The 14,859-nt window shown below is 40.5% G+C and overlaps 3 protein-coding genes across 5 annotated transcripts; 1 reads left to right on the top strand and 2 right to left on the bottom strand.

Moving 5' to 3' along the window:
- The first annotated feature begins 804 nt into the window (after positions 1-804).
- On the top strand, positions 805-2,611 carry LOC140764450 (polygalacturonase-like). Its single transcript, XM_073103030.1, has 4 exons — positions 805-1,230; positions 1,538-1,827; positions 1,912-2,140; positions 2,387-2,611. Exons 1-4 carry the CDS (start codon positions 805-807, stop codon positions 2,609-2,611), a joined length of 1,170 nt encoding a protein of 389 aa, XP_072959131.1.
- Positions 2,612-6,271: 3,660 nt separating this feature from the next.
- LOC140765618 (putative disease resistance RPP13-like protein 1) lies at positions 6,272-9,746 on the bottom strand. 3 transcript variants are annotated; one of them, XM_073104789.1, is made up of 2 exons: positions 9,335-9,746; positions 6,272-9,205 (listed from the first exon to the last, which is right to left on the bottom strand). In XM_073104789.1, the coding sequence occupies exons 1-2, from the start codon at positions 9,641-9,643 to the stop codon at positions 6,896-6,898; spliced, it is 2,619 nt and encodes an 872-aa protein (XP_072960890.1). In that variant the 5' UTR covers positions 9,644-9,746; the 3' UTR covers positions 6,272-6,895. The 3 variants fall into 3 exon arrangements, with proteins under 3 accessions (XP_072960890.1, XP_072960891.1, XP_072960889.1); XM_073104790.1 differs by having other exon boundaries at positions 6,272-9,164; positions 9,335-9,469; XM_073104788.1 differs by having other exon boundaries at positions 6,272-9,746.
- Positions 9,747-9,883: 137 nt separating this feature from the next.
- On the bottom strand, positions 9,884-14,662 carry LOC140765249 (cell division cycle protein 48 homolog). The gene is made up of 9 exons (XM_073104230.1): positions 14,587-14,662; positions 14,311-14,473; positions 13,710-13,938; positions 12,134-12,900; positions 11,810-12,031; positions 11,641-11,712; positions 11,274-11,555; positions 10,829-11,188; positions 9,884-10,638 (listed from the first exon to the last, which is right to left on the bottom strand). The coding sequence occupies exons 1-9, from the start codon at positions 14,619-14,621 to the stop codon at positions 10,339-10,341; spliced, it is 2,430 nt and encodes an 809-aa protein (XP_072960331.1). The 5' UTR covers positions 14,622-14,662; the 3' UTR covers positions 9,884-10,338.
- Positions 14,663-14,859: the final 197 nt, after the last annotated feature.

Below are 14,859 nucleotides of genomic sequence, written 5' to 3'. Positions count from 1 at the left end.
AACATGTACTCAAATTAGGTTGGATTAATTAATGCTTCTTTAAGAGAATTAAACCCCTACGATTAATGTATTCTTTCCCTTGGGTTTCGTTCCCATCTATAGTAGATTAGAAGAAGGGCCATTTAGCTTAACTTGATTGTTAGCTTATTGAGATCCAAGTATAACTAATTGAAATGATAAACTAGTTAAGTCATCGTCATCGTTTTGTCTCAGTAGTTTAAGTCTTATAAGCTCGTGATAAGTTCCTCTCAAAATTTGGCTCTATAGTGACTTTTTTTTGTGCTAATTAACCTAGTTATTAACCTATATAATAGATATGATTAATTCTTTTATATAGTCTATAATTAGTCTAATTCTATCAAAGAAACAAAAACTAAGTAATGAGCCTAAGAGCTGCCATTGCAAGTCATTCATGCTGTACAACTACATAAAGGGGAAACTTTTTAGAGTTCAAAGATAGATGGCATAGAATAATTAAGTTTTGTTGCTTAGACTAATTAATATTGTAGCCATGTGAGCCACCACCGTAAGAAACTAGCAAGTATACGTACGTCCATTTATCAAAAGAAGAAGAAGAAGAAGAAGAAAAGAAGTATACGTACGATAGAGAAGTTCATATATACTCCAACTGCGAACATAACGGCCAAAACTGCTACCTTACCCTTTTTGGCATCCGCAATTCTCTCATATCTTTCACTTTATTTCCGAGAGACTGTCTATGGATTTGTAGCAGTACTCTATAAATACACCCCTAAAATCTTTAGATTCCTCATCAAATCTATTATATCTACGTAAGTCTAAGTAATGAAGAGCTTTCTTCTTCTTCTTCTGCTCCTAGTCGTCTTCGTCTCCTTCTCTACGACAACTAATGCAGCCTACAACATCGTAGACTTCGGAGCCAAGGCCGACGGCAAGACCGACGCCGCGGCGGCGTTCCGTAAAGCCTGGGCCGCCGCATGCGGCGCCGCCAAGCCGGCAATGATCTACGTGCCGGTCGGAAGGTTCTTTGTGAGCCAGGGGCTCTTCCAAGGCCCGTGCAAGAACAATGCCATCAGGGTGTTCATCGACGGCACCCTACTGGCGCCGCCGGGATACGGCGGGGGAGCAGGGATGTGGATTAAGTTCCAGTACGTTGATGGCTTGTCGATCTACGGCGGGACGCTCGACGGCCGAGGGCAGGCTATGTGGGCGTGCAAGACTGCTAAGCTGCGCTGCCCAACTGCCGTAACGGTAAGATTACGATTAATTTTTTAGTAAAACTTATAATTTACGCCCTACATTTTATTATTATTATTATTATTATCATAACTCTATTGTATATATTTGTCATTACACCCGTGGGTTTATTTTTATTATCTTAAAAAAAATTCCGAGTTAGATTTAACCTATCCCTTGCTCCTGATGAAAAACACTAAAATATCATCGATGATAAATTTGTCTGGTAGTAGGGTCTCAATAATAATAAAGCGAATTAGGTGGGTATTTTTACAAATTTAACCTAATTGAGTACGCATGGTAAATTATGCATGCAATGCAGTCCCTAACGATAAGCAAATCCAAGAACGTGCTGATCAGAGGTCTAACATCACTCAACAGTGAGGGCTTCCACATGTCCATCTACGGCAGCTCCGGCGTGACGGTGCTACGAGCGAAGATATTCGCCCCCGACGAGAGCCCCAACACCGACGGCATCCACATCCAGCTGTCGAGCTCCGTCACCATCGTCAACACCACGATAGGAACCGGCGACGACTGTATCTCCATGGGCGCCGGCACAGCCAACGTCAGGATCCAAGGCATCACCTGTGGCCCAGGCCATGGCATCAGGTTGCTTACCTCATTACCTACTAACAGGTTAAGCTTTTTGAATCGAATTAAAACTAAATGATTACTTCGTTTTAATCCATGTAGCATTGGAAGCTTAGGGGGTGTGCCCGGAGACCCAGGGGTGGAGAATATAACGGTGAGGTCGGTGGTGTTATTGGGTACCCAGAACGGGTTAAGAATCAAGACGTGGGGGAATCCCTACGATGGGTACGTTAGGGGGGTAGTTTTCCAGCACGCGATCATGAAGAAGGTCCAGAACCCGATCGTAATCGACCAGAACTACTGCCCTGGAAGGGTCAACTGCCCCGGTCAGGTAAATTTCTTTTATTTTTGGTGGACGATTGAATGCAACCATGGTTGCAGGAATTCCTACCAGTCTGGTACAGTGGGACCTGGTACCTTTTTCCTTGGCTGTGCCAATCTTAAAACTCCCTGCAGCTAGCTACGGGTTGTATATATATACATATATACATACATATACATCACACACACACGTACGTAAGTACGTAGGTACGTACGTAGCTAAAACCTCCTCATTGCTTGTGTTTGTGGGTCGCAGAGCTCAGGGATCAAGATCAGCAACATCTCCTACGCCGACGTCCGGGGATCGTCGGCGACTAAGGTGGCGGTGAAGTTCGACTGCAGCGCCAGTAAACCATGCGTCGGCATCGCACTGCAGGACATAAAGCTGACTTACATGAGCAGTGGTACTCCAGCACAGTCCTTCTGCAACAATGCTAAAGGATCCATCTGTGGGGTTATTAACCCACCAAGCTGCTTATAGGAAGGAATATTACTGTATTACTATTTAATAGCTAGTATTATATTATATATATATATATATATATATCTTTATCTACAAGTACTCAACCATATCTTTGAAATTGAAACATCTCGAACTAATGCATACATCAGAGAAAGGCTGTAGAATCTTGACAAAGAAGAGGGGTACGATCACGTAGCAGCGTTCAGATGGATGGTAGTAAAGTAAGTAAAGTTGATGGTGGCAAACATCAAAGAGTACTTCTGGCGCTGGATTTAATTGAAGGACATGATGGGCTAGTACCTTTTTGATCCCACACACTGGTCCACCTCTGCTGATCGTAATTGCAAGTACTTTGGAGATGTTTTTTACTATTTTATCTCAAAGGACAGCTCCCACATCTACCTTCAATTATAGAATGTATTGCTTCCATCTAATATTAGTACCTTTAATAAAACCATATTTAGTCCACATTTTTAATGCCACGTTTCCCTTTTTTTAATTTTTCAAATTGATATTTTTCACACTCTAATTGATATGCTTAAATTTTTAGAGTACTCGGTGAATTTAACGAGGTATGAGAATAGAAATCCAGTTATACTCATTTGTCATTCATAGCATAAACTCTTTAATTATCCATTTAAATTAAATATTCATTTGGATTTATCAAAATATTTTATCTCCTAAGTGAGTTGAGAGTTAATCAAACATTACGTTTATTCTTATGTTGAAATAGAGTATTGCTACTTTTTCCTTGGTGTTGTTGTTTTTTTCCTGACAATTAAATGTTAGTAATTTGCTCTCAGACAGTGTGGTCACATATAAACCTACTAATTAATTAAAAGCAATGAGCTTCTACAAAATCTATTCTGAGATATTGAAGAGTGTAATATATGAAAGGAGGTCGTTGGAAATAATGGATTGAGAAAAATGTGAAATAAACCTACTGGCCATCATGCTTGAGAATGAACTTAATGAGTTATATCGAAAAAATAAAGTGATGAAAGAGTAGTGAAATATGCCGAGCAGTATACAAAATATATGGAATTAAAACTCTCTTTAGTTTGATCTATGATCGTGTGCTGCAAATGATGCAAGAAAGTAAAATCTTAAGAAGATGAGAAGATTAAAGGAAGCGTCAAAGAATTCACTTTCTATCTCAGAACAAATTAACACTAACGCAGTGACAAAGTTTAAGTGAATATCTCTCAATTAAAAAGTTAAAAGTGAATACTGCAGTCAGAAACTCACAAGTAATAACATATATGCCATATAAAGTTGTAATCCATAATATAAGTAAAATACTGGGGGAAAAAAAGACTTGTTAGATGATCAGAATCAAGAATATGATGCAACTTACATGGTAAGAGTGATAAAGAGTAATTTTGCGTCCAATCTTAGCATACTCCATGACATAGTCGCTTATTGTCGATGCAGCATCATCAAGATTCTCATGTGGAATCAGATCTAAAGATTTTTTTTTAATTTTTTTTTTCCTGAGGAAAAAGATCTAGGGCTTCTTACTTTCATGTGAATCTTGATGATGCCACACCCACAAACATCGACTGTTCCAATCCAATCACACATAGCTCAAGCTAGCCCAGGAGATCATGAGAAGAGAGGCTGGGATAAGTATCTAAGAAGAGAAGAAGAACAGGACTTGTCAAGATTTGGATTAAAAAAGAAAAACTCCCCAAGAAAGAAGAAAAGAAGAAAAGCATAGCCCAGATGAGGCAAGCTCTAAGATTAAGGCCAACCATATCGAGTGTAATATAGTATTACTACTCACCTACTTGGTGTAAGAGCTAGGAGAAGATGGGATTCTTGGTAAGAGACGGTAGGAATGATCGATTTCAAAGACTTGGGGTTCTTCCCAAAGTCATCAGAAAGAAGCAAATCGTCAAGCATTCGAGGGTGATGGAGAAAGAGAAACAAGAGATAGAGATAGGGATAGGGAAGTATAAGAGAGGAAGAAAGGTTGTTGATATATAGAATTATTGCTATGATTTGTACTGTACATTATAAATAAATAAAAAGTAATTAATTTATAATCGACCTATGCTTAGCTGCATCATGGTGGGCTCTACTTTTAATGTTTTTGTTTGTATAAACTGTAACAGTGTAAACCTTAAACCCCCGTTACCTTTTCATAGAAACCCTAATATCCAACACGTAAGCTCTTGTCAGTTTATGTAAAAGAGATCTAATGGGCGCCTTGGTTTTCTAAAGTTCCAACTAGATCAAGAAAATATTCTTGTATGTCAAAGAAACTGTTTGGGAGTTTAAGGATAATTTCAGAAACTAATAACCTTTGTATATATTTCTTTCCTACATCAGAAGAGCAAGAAATTAAGCCGTGCAAATTACTGACGCCACGAGGGACCTCAACAATGACGAATTTTCCACACTTATTTTTTTTTTCCCCTTCATCATTTGGTACTCATGGGACCAAAAATTAGGTAGCTAGGTTTAAGAAGCAAAAGAAGATGTGGTTTTGTGGTACATAGTAGCTAAAAGATATCGAATCATACGTAAGGAAAGATGAATGCATGTGAGCGAAGATGATGACATGCATCCAAACCTCCTCAATCTGGTAGACACCACATAACTGCCCTATAACTGCCTTTGGAATTTAGCTAGTATTGGTGGGGCCCCAGTTTTGTCGTGAGATCTTTGTTGTGGATGACGTGGTAACTTGAACAGGATAGTGAACTCGTGGCATGCATCCGAACCATGCATGCAACTCAGTGGCTGTTAATTAAATTGATTATTCTTCTTTTTTGTGTCCTCTCGAGGCTTGAATGATCTTAGAAGTATAAACTTCTTTTTGTTGTTGTTCTTTTCCGTCTTTCAATTTCTTTCATATTTTCCGTGGAGCTAATATTATCGGTGTTAATTAAGAACAAACTTATCCTCTCTCTTCTTCTTCTTCTTCTTCTTCTTCTTTTCTTTTCTTTTTTTAAGAAGTGATCATAAAAAGATTTCTAACAAACATTCCTGCAGGTCAAGGGAAGCAGACGATCTGTACCTGACAGTGTGGTCCTTTGTTGGAAATTCCAGTTCTTTCCAGCTCTCTCGAGAAAAAGAAGCCTTTATTGATTCATATGTAGTTCTAAAAACATACATATAGCTCAATTTTATCTCAATTCTCAAGGATGCTGAAGAAATAATGCTTATCGTTCTATCCCTCGTTCATAGATTCTTTTTATGTTCTGTTTGCTAGATTTTCTCCATTTAGTTTCCAAAAGATAATGAAAGAAAGCATTCTTCCAGTCTTCCAATACTTTGCTTCATCTTATGTAGTATCTGGAACAAAATCTTGATCTGATGTTGCCTTCCTTCTAATGGACATTGGTTGAACAATTAACTTGTGATGCCATCAACGGCTATCTACCACTTATAACCTTTATCTCTGAGTTTGCTAGAAATTTAGTTTGTTCAATCATAGGGTACTCGAGAAATGTCACTCTACCAACCTTCTTCCATCATAAGTAACTCATCTGCACGTAGATAAATAATCACCATCCTGTTGAGTTTTTCTCCAAAAGCATAAGTTTTACATATCTTTTGATCCTCGTAATGAATGGTTGAATCCAAATTAGAGAAGTTTGGCTACACAAATTTGGAGAAGTACTATATTGCACTGAGTAATGGCTAATAAATGGTAAGGTAAATGTTCAAATCATTTAAGAAAGTTATTGTGATGTAATTTTTCTCCCGGATTACACCATCACAAGTCTCCAAAGTAAAAAGTAAGAAGTACTGCACAAATATTGTTGACCAGAAAGAACTTGTAGAAAGAAGTAAAATTACAATGGTTGTGGTTCAGCATACTTGAAGGAATTTGTAGAAAGAATGAACAACTTCTATCCTTCCATGAGTGAGTGAAGTTCCTCTCTTACGTCTTTTTCGTCAATTGTGATAGTAGGTATGTGAGAAATCTTGGACCAATCAAGGCCAGTTCTCGGTTCGCATCGCTGCTTCAATATACTGTGGCATTTGACGATGCTCAACTCTTTCAGAGAAGTAGGTAGACAAGTATCAGGTAGTGACTTGAGGTCAGGGCACTTCTCTATGTGCAGTGCCTCGAGTGACGGGAGGCTCTCCAACTTGGCAGGCAGCGATCGGAGGCTTTTGCAATCAGAGAATCTTAGTTGTTTGAGAGAGGTAAGTTGTGCAAGCCACTCCTCCTGCTCATTGGTAAAGGATCTCAAGAAATAACAAGAGATATCCAATTGATAAAGAGAGGCAAGGCAGATTTGTGGTAGGCATTTGAAAAGAAACCAGACACGGTCTATGCTGAGCTCAGTGATAGGAGATATGGAGAGAAGCTGGCAATGGCAACGGCCCCTTCAACTTGCCACAACGTCTAATACAGAGCTTACAGAGGCGAGGAAAGGAGCGGCCAACCCCAACTCCCAACCATTCCTTCCATTCGACCAAGTCTTCAAACAAAAGCTCCTCTAATGACGGGAATGCTGTGACAGTATCACCATAGAATTCAGAACCAATATGTCTCACAGCTTTCAGAGACCTTAGTTGCAATATCCTGAGGAAGGGCAGTTGTCCGAATTGCGGAAGAACTCTCAAGCAGTGACAACATGAAAGCTCAATGAATTCAAGATTTAATGCATATGATTTATCCAGCCAACTTGGAGGTTTGGCACCCATATAGTGGGCAATATGGAGTTCCATGAGATTTGGATGTGGTCGCAAGCCTTCGAGTACATCTTCATGCTCACCATGCTTGATATTTCCTGTTCTTGCGTTAGTCCAATGTAGAGACAACTTTTCAAGGTGCCCTTTGTTATCTAATTCTGCCTTCCTGGACTCTGTATAGCTTTTTGCCAATTCAAGTTTCCTAAGGCAAAGCTGCCCTCTCAGTTGCTTCATGTTCTTCAACTGTCCTAAATCATATCCCTCCTTATCCTTCAAATGAAACTCTTTTAATTCTTGAAGAGAAGTTAGCTTACCAATCCCAGAAATGGTCGAAATTGCCTGTGGGTGAGCATTTAAGTAACGCAAATTGATTAATCTATTCATGTCTGTCAGCAGAGGCCTTTGCAGATTCTGGGAGTGAGCAACCTTCAGATTAAACCCTTGTAGATGGTATAGCCGGAAAACTGATTTGGGCAGTTCTGTGCTGCTGTTGCTTTGAATATCCAGGTAGCGAAGATGCACTAAATGATCAAGAGATTCAGGAAGAATGTCTTGAGGAAGGTCAATCATCAAGACGCGTAAGCCCTTAAGCTTTCCTAGAGTTTCTTGGAATACATGACGAAAGTTTAACCAGGGGAACCACGAACGCATTGCAGCTGAATCTCTAAAAACTATTAAACTGCGTAAATTCTTCAATTCACCCACATGTTCATAAATCTTGATCATATTGGTAGCATGGACATATAAATGTCGAACCTTTCTTGGAACATCGACTGAAAAATCACCTTCTATTCGAAAATGTTCACCATTGGAGACAGATTCAGCAAGATCATGGAGCAAGCCATGGACCATATACATGTCTTCTGAACCCGCTACACACTGGATGAAAGACCGGCGCAGTAAATCATCAATGTGTTCAGCTCCTATGTCCTCCTTTCTTTTCTCTCCATGATTGGGCTCAATAAAACCATGTGCCATCCATATTTGAACTAGTCTATCTTTATGATAGAGGTAGTCTTTAGGAAACAATGCAAAAACAACAAAGCACTGCCTCAAATTCGTAGGGAGGTGCTCATAACTCAATTTTAGTGCAGGTATAATATCATCTTCCTTTTGTGCTACTTGCCATAGTCTGCTCTCCAAGATTCCTCTCCAGTGTGGCTCCTCCAATTTGGACTTCAGTACCCCTCCCACTGTCTTGGCTGCTAATGGGGAACCCCCTAACTTTTTTGATATATGAGTGCCAATTAGTTCCAACTTTGGATGATCCTTAGGATTTGTATCACCAAATGCACATTGCACAAAAAATGCCCAATAGTCTTCATCTTCTAAGCCCTTCAAATATATCACTTCCTTCGGTGCCGTCAACTCTGCTACATCTTGATTTCGCGTTGTTATCATAACCCTGCTCCCCTCTTTTGCAAACTGGAATGGCTTGCGCAGATTTTCCCATTGGCTACTAATTTCATTCCATACATCATCAAGAACAACCAGAAACTTCTTACCAATCATTATCTCCTTAAGAATCCGCTGTATCTTATCAAGGCTATCTAAATTGTGGAGCTCATCAGACTTCTTATCTGTAGCAGATTCTATCATCTGTATAGTGACCCTTTCCACATCAAATTTCTCTGCTACGTGGACCCACGCCATTAAATCGAAATGATCCATCACAGCTTGCTCATTATACACTGACTGCGCGAGAGTAGTCTTGCCGACTCCACCTATGCCAACTAGGGACAGAACAGAGTAAGATCCGCATTCTTCATCTTTGTCTTCCTTCAGAAGCAATTTTATTAGATGATCTTTCTCGTTGGCTCGGCCAAACACCTTAGATTCGGTAGGCATCGAGGTTGTACGGCGCCAACCAAGCATCTCATGTTGCTTCCTTGTACCTGCCTCCATCTCCACCAGCCTGAGAAAGATAGACATCTCACTAGCAATTGTTTCAAACCTCTTTGCAATTGCCATCATCCCATTAAGGTCTTCATCAGAGAAAAGGAACCGTTCTAGAGCATTATGTGCGCGGCGCTTCCTAGTAAAGCTACTATAAGAAGAAGAAGAAGAAGCAGAATCACTACACACCTTGTCCTCAGTCAGTGCGTTGTCTGCGAGAACTCTGTAGTCGAACACGTCGAGGATGTCCTCCGCATCATAAGCGGCATCTTTGAGATCGTTCAGCCAATACGCGAGACTCGGGTTTGCGATGGAATTCGTCTCAGCTACGTGAACTGCAGCTTGGATCATCCTGAGATTTCTCTCGAGTTCCTTGAGCTTGCCCCTTGCGTCGGCTCTCTGGTACTCGTACTGGTCTCCGGCATAAGAGCAGATCCTGTCGACCAACTTGCCGACAAAGGCCGATGCTATCCATCCTCCAAGAGCTGAAGCAGCCATGGAGCTTTACTTCCAGCAGAACAAATGAAAGAGCTGGAGTCGGGATAGAAAGAAGAGTTGACTTTGGTGTCTTGGTATCTCCAGTCGCGAAAGGAATCTCTATGTGAAGGGAATCTTAATTGCGCGATCATTTGTACCATCTTTTCTTATTTGTTTAATCCCCCCCCCCCCCCCCAACACCCCCCACACCCCCCCCAAAAAAAAAATCTAGGTGAGCAGAATTGACTACAGACAAGTGAGAGAGAATTGGAATCGACTCTCCGTCTAGTTGAACAAAATCACAAATACTAATATCAGGTAGGATCGGGTTCGTTTGGTAGAAACTGGACGGAAAACTAAGTTCCTCCGAGCCAATAGATCAACTTTTCTTATGCTAGTGGGAAGGGCCAACCAAGAAGAACAACTCATTTTAGAAAACAGTTATAGCTATATATTTACATGACACATAACTGGACGAACTCCTAGAACTGAAAGAGGAAATCCAGATTTACAATCAGAGAGACCTCAAAAACTTATTTTCTACGAAACAAATAGGACAGAAGGAAACGTCTGAAACCTCCAGCAAGACTGAAAAGGTTTGGTGAACCTAACGGTTCTAGCCTGATTCAATAAACAACTTTAGCACACCTCTTCGGGCATATAGGCAATTTTTGCAGTGTCCATTAGCACATGAAGACCAACCACATCATGGCAAACTAACTGTATAAATCGTCATCATCATTTGGAGCAGCTGCGGATGCAAAAGGGTCAGATTGAGTGGCACCAGCTCCTGCTTCGGCCTGTTCTGAGAAGCGGAATTCAGTACCAAACCCCCTTGACTGTTGCAAAGTCTGTGCAAAAGCCTGATATTTTCTAATATCTGCATCACTGACACTCCGGCGAGCATACTTCATTGACTCTTCAAAATGGACAGCTTTGATCTCGGAAACTTCATCTGACTCGTCTTCTTCCATTGCTTCAGGGTTCTCGCTCCTCCTCCTCTCCCTCTCAATATCCTGCATGACCAAAGACTATGAGTTTGTATGCATAACAAACAAGAACCACGGACCACATAGAAATTATATGGTAAACTAAGAGGACCGAGTCTATTAAAGCTGGCATTTGTGATAGAGTGCTTTGGTAATGGGATATGTTCTATATGCAAAGCAGATGCCATGGCATGTCACAAGAAGCTGAAATTGCTACCTTTTCAATGTTCTCTCTGATGGCATACTTGCAAGCACGCTGGCAGATCTCTGTGATATCGGCACCACTAAATCCTTGTGTGTACTTAGCAAGAGCCTTCAGATCAACATCTTTGGCCACTGGGGACTTTCTCAAGCAAGCTTTGAAGATTTGATACCTAGAATCCTCATCAGGTAATGGAATATATATTAACTGGTCAAGACGACCCGGCCGAAGCAATGCTGGATCTATAATGTCAGGCCTGTTGGTTGCCCCAATGATGAAGACTGTTTTCTTGGCAGTCATGCCATCCATCTCTGTAAGGAGCTGGTTCAGAACCCGATCAGCAGCACCCCCTGCATCACCGACACTGCTCCCCCTCTGCAAAAGCATAAACATGAACAAATAATATGATTGAGCAAGCAACAAGAACCAAGAATGACCAGGATACCAGAATATAACCGACCTGTGTAGCAATTGAATCAAGCTCATCGAAGAAGAGGACACATGGTGCAGACTGACGAGCCTTGTCAAAGATTTCTCGAACATTTGCTTCACTCTCACCAAACCACATTGTTAGCAGTTCAGGACCCTTAACACTAATGAAATTTGCCTGGCATTCATTTGCAATTGCCTTAGCCAACAAGGTTTTCCCACAACCAGGGGGTCCGTAGAACAAGACTCCTTTAGATGGAGACATTCCAAACTTCTCAAATTTCTCAGGATGCTCAACTGGATATTGAACTGTCTACAGGAAAGACATATATGAAGGAATAAGTGACAAATCTGAAGTTTTTACTAAAATAGGAACAACTATGAGTATGCCAGCCTACCTCCTGCAGCTCTCTCTTGACATTCTCAAGCCCACCGATATCATCCCAGCTGACATTTGGAACTTCAACAACCTGCATGTCAAAGCCATCATCTTAGACTGTTAGATGTTGGTTTTACCAAGCATGCAGCACATGAGGATGCTGCAAGAACTATGAGCATGCTACTTACAGTTTCACGAAGAGCAGAAGGATTGCTGGTTCCAAGAGCAGTCTTGAAGTGTTCATTTGTAACTGCCATAGAGTTGAGCACCTCGGCATCTATTGTTTCATCCTCTAAATCTATGATATCCATCTTTTCACGTATGCATTGCAGGGCAGCTTCAGTACAAAGCGCAGCCAGATCAGACCCAACGTAGCCATGTGTGTCTTTAGCGATTCTTTCTAAGTCAACCTGCAACAATATGAAGAACATCATACAAAGATCTGAAGCAAAGCTGAAGAAGTTGCAAATTGAAAGGAACTTGGTTAAGATATTATCACAAATGCTAATTACATCTTCAGCCAGCTTCATGTTCTTAGTGTGAATGCGAAGGACCTCCAGGCGTCCAACTTCATCTGGCACACCAATGTCAATTTCCCTGTCAAACCTCCCAAACCTTCTAAGAGCTGGGTCGATACTGTTTGGCCTATTTGTAGCACCTATAACAATAACATGTGAGCGGGCCTTCAACCCGTCCATTAGAGTCAATAGTTGAGAAACTATGCGCCTCTCAACTTCTCCGTGGGTCTTTTCTCGCTTAGGAGCTATTGAATCAAGCTCATCAATGAAAATGATTGATGGTGCATTTTTCTCTGCTTCTTCAAATGCCTTCCTAAGATTGCTCTCACTTTCTCCAGCTAGCTTGGACATAATCTCAGGACCATTGATGCAGAAGAAAAATGCACCCGTCTCATTAGCAACTGCTCTAGCTATTAGTGTCTTCCCAGAACCAGGGGGTCCATACAGCAAGATCCCCTTTGGTGGCTTCACACCAATAGATTTAAAAAGTTGAGGGTGCCTAAGCGGAAGTTCTACCAATTCTCTGATCTGGGCCATCTGCTTCCTTACTCCACCCACATCGTCATAGCCCACTTCATCAAGTCTCTCTTCATCCTCCCTTTTCACAGGCTCCCCCTCGCAAAATATTTCTGTCTCAGGGGCTACAATGCAATATTCAGCAGGGTCAGTTTCAATGACCTTGAATTCCACACTTCTCATTCCACCCCTAATAAGGAAAAGATCCCCTTTCCTCACTGGACGATATGCCTCAAGGAAGTATGCTGCACAATATCAGGAAAAAAATGATTATATCTCTGAGATTATAAGAAGAAAAAGAAATCTCAAGTTAAAACACATAAGATCAAGTTAAGACATTAAAATGCATAAGCAGCATAACAACAGATTGACAAGTGATTTCTCTTATAAATCCATATCCAATGACACTCCGCAGTATTTGTATTCTAACTCCTATATTATGAGAAGCTTAGGTATGACTTACTGACTTGGTAGATCTTTTCTTGACATATCCTCAAAGTACTATAGATTGCACACATAATTTCCAGATGTCTCGATCAATACAAGATAGTAGCCGGTCTTGTATTTGAAGCCCAAGCTTGAGCCAGCTCGAAGAAGAATTACCTGAATGTTTTATTATAGTGGCTAATTCAGCCAAACGGCCATTTAGTCATATCTACCAACTGATGACAACAGAAATTAACAGATTATCTGTGGATAGTAAGGCTTAGATGACTTCCAAGGCAATGTCGAAGTCAATCAGATATGAATAACATATAGATGAAAGCAAGATAGACTTCAACAAGACAAAGAATAACCAACAAGACAGTGAAGCAATAAACGGTAAAGGAAAGAACCAAGTAGAGATCAGTTCAGGCATTCTGTCAAACATTCATTATGAATCACAACAATAAACAACTAGTCAAATATAGATCACAAATCTGATTTTTGCAGTACATGCTTCATGCTATAAAATCAAATTAAGGAATAAAAAATCAACATACGGAACTATTATTTAGAAGATCCTACATTTAACCAATAAGTAAAATAGATGTTAAGAGGAGTGCAAACTTACGCTTCAAGAAGGCATCAAACAAGTTCCCTGTAATTCCCTCGATGGTATCATCAATAGGCAATATGTGCACTCGCTTCCCATACTTCACATCCTGGCATTGATGGACTGATACCACATCAGCCAGCCTTACTCTGAGATTCTTCCTGACGACCTTGTTCATTCTAATCTTAGGTTCCTCACAAGAATCATCAGCTAGCACAATGCAAATCGTGTCCTTCCGCTTCTTGCCCTGCAATCACATCCAATCGAATGAACAATTTAAAATTTTTTCATCTCAAATCTCCAAAACTGAACACCCCCAGAAATATTTTTCAAGCTATCTCTAAATAAAATTAAACTAAAAGAAAAATGAACACGCGAAGCTTTACTAAAGTCTTCAGCATCAGGAAATCCCCAAATCCAGCAACTCAATAGATCAAGAACACCTCTTAGCTTCCCAATATTTTCCAGCTATACTACAGCAGATAGTCCCCAAAACCCTCAAATTCCAGACATCGCAAAAAAAAGAAAAAAAAAGAAAAAAGAAAAAGCAATCGGCTGCAGTAAAACCCTCATCTTTCCGATCCTTGCAATAATTCCAACTAAAAGAAGAATTGTTCACCTTCAATAGGATAGTATCTCCACGAAAAAGCTGCAACTTCTCCATCGTCTCCGGATGCATCGAGACGACCGAGTTGTCATCGTTAATGGCCTCGTCAACGATCAGACGATTAGGAGCCTTCTTCCTCTCAAGAATCGCCGTGCTGTAGTCCTTCTTCCCTTTCCTGCATCGGTTCCAACCGGAAAGAAGAACCGCAAAAGCGAACCGAAATCTTAGAATCCGAGCTAGAACTAGACATAATGATAACCTTAGAATCACGAAGAGAAGAACAGTTACGGATCAGAAGAGGATGCTTCGCCTTGGTTCGCCATGCGTAAAACTAGTAGAAGAGAAGCTTCTCGAGTAATTTGGAGAAAACGAGGGGATGGATATTTATATCTGAAACAAGGCGGTTTCGAGTTATTATAGGAACACAGAAGCGGTGCCGGAGTATATCTCTATACCCGGATCCGTATTCTTGTAGCTAAAATGTGACTCACTACAATAAGTGACTTCTTTTAAGGAAATTAAAATAATAAAGTGACTAAAAGAAATTGACAACTTTTGATC

This window comes from Typha angustifolia, chromosome 8, assembly GCF_048772165.1.
Source record: "Typha angustifolia cultivar Huaian chromosome 8, ASM4877216v1, whole genome shotgun sequence".
NCBI lineage: Eukaryota > Viridiplantae > Streptophyta > Magnoliopsida > Poales > Typhaceae > Typha > Typha angustifolia.
The sequence above is the reverse complement of the archived record's forward strand: the minus strand, read 5'-3'. Positions and strand labels throughout refer to the sequence as shown.

Bases quoted from the DNA above. Each gene is read 5' to 3' on its own strand.
- LOC140765249 (XM_073104230.1), bottom strand. From the start codon at position 14,621: ATGGCGAACCAAGGCGAAGCATCCTCTTCTGATCC. The intron at 13,939-14,310 runs GTGAACAATTCT...ATGTGATTGCAG, and splicing joins GAGATACTATCCTATTGAAG to GGCAAGAAGCGGAAGGACAC. The intron at 11,189-11,273 runs GTCGGTTATATT...ATGCTTTTGCAG, and splicing joins TTGATTCAATTGCTACACAG to AGGGGGAGCAGTGTCGGTGA.
- LOC140765618 (XM_073104788.1), bottom strand. From the start codon at position 9,643: ATGGCTGCTTCAGCTCTTGGAGGATGGATAGCATCGGCCTTTGTCGGC.
- LOC140764450 (XM_073103030.1), top strand. From the start codon at position 805: ATGAAGAGCTTTCTTCTTCTTCTTCTGCTCCTAGTCGTCTTCGTCTCC. The intron at 1,231-1,537 runs GTAAGATTACGA...CATGCAATGCAG, and splicing joins GCTGCCCAACTGCCGTAACG to TCCCTAACGATAAGCAAATC. The intron at 1,828-1,911 runs GTTGCTTACCTC...TAATCCATGTAG, and splicing joins GGCCCAGGCCATGGCATCAG to CATTGGAAGCTTAGGGGGTG.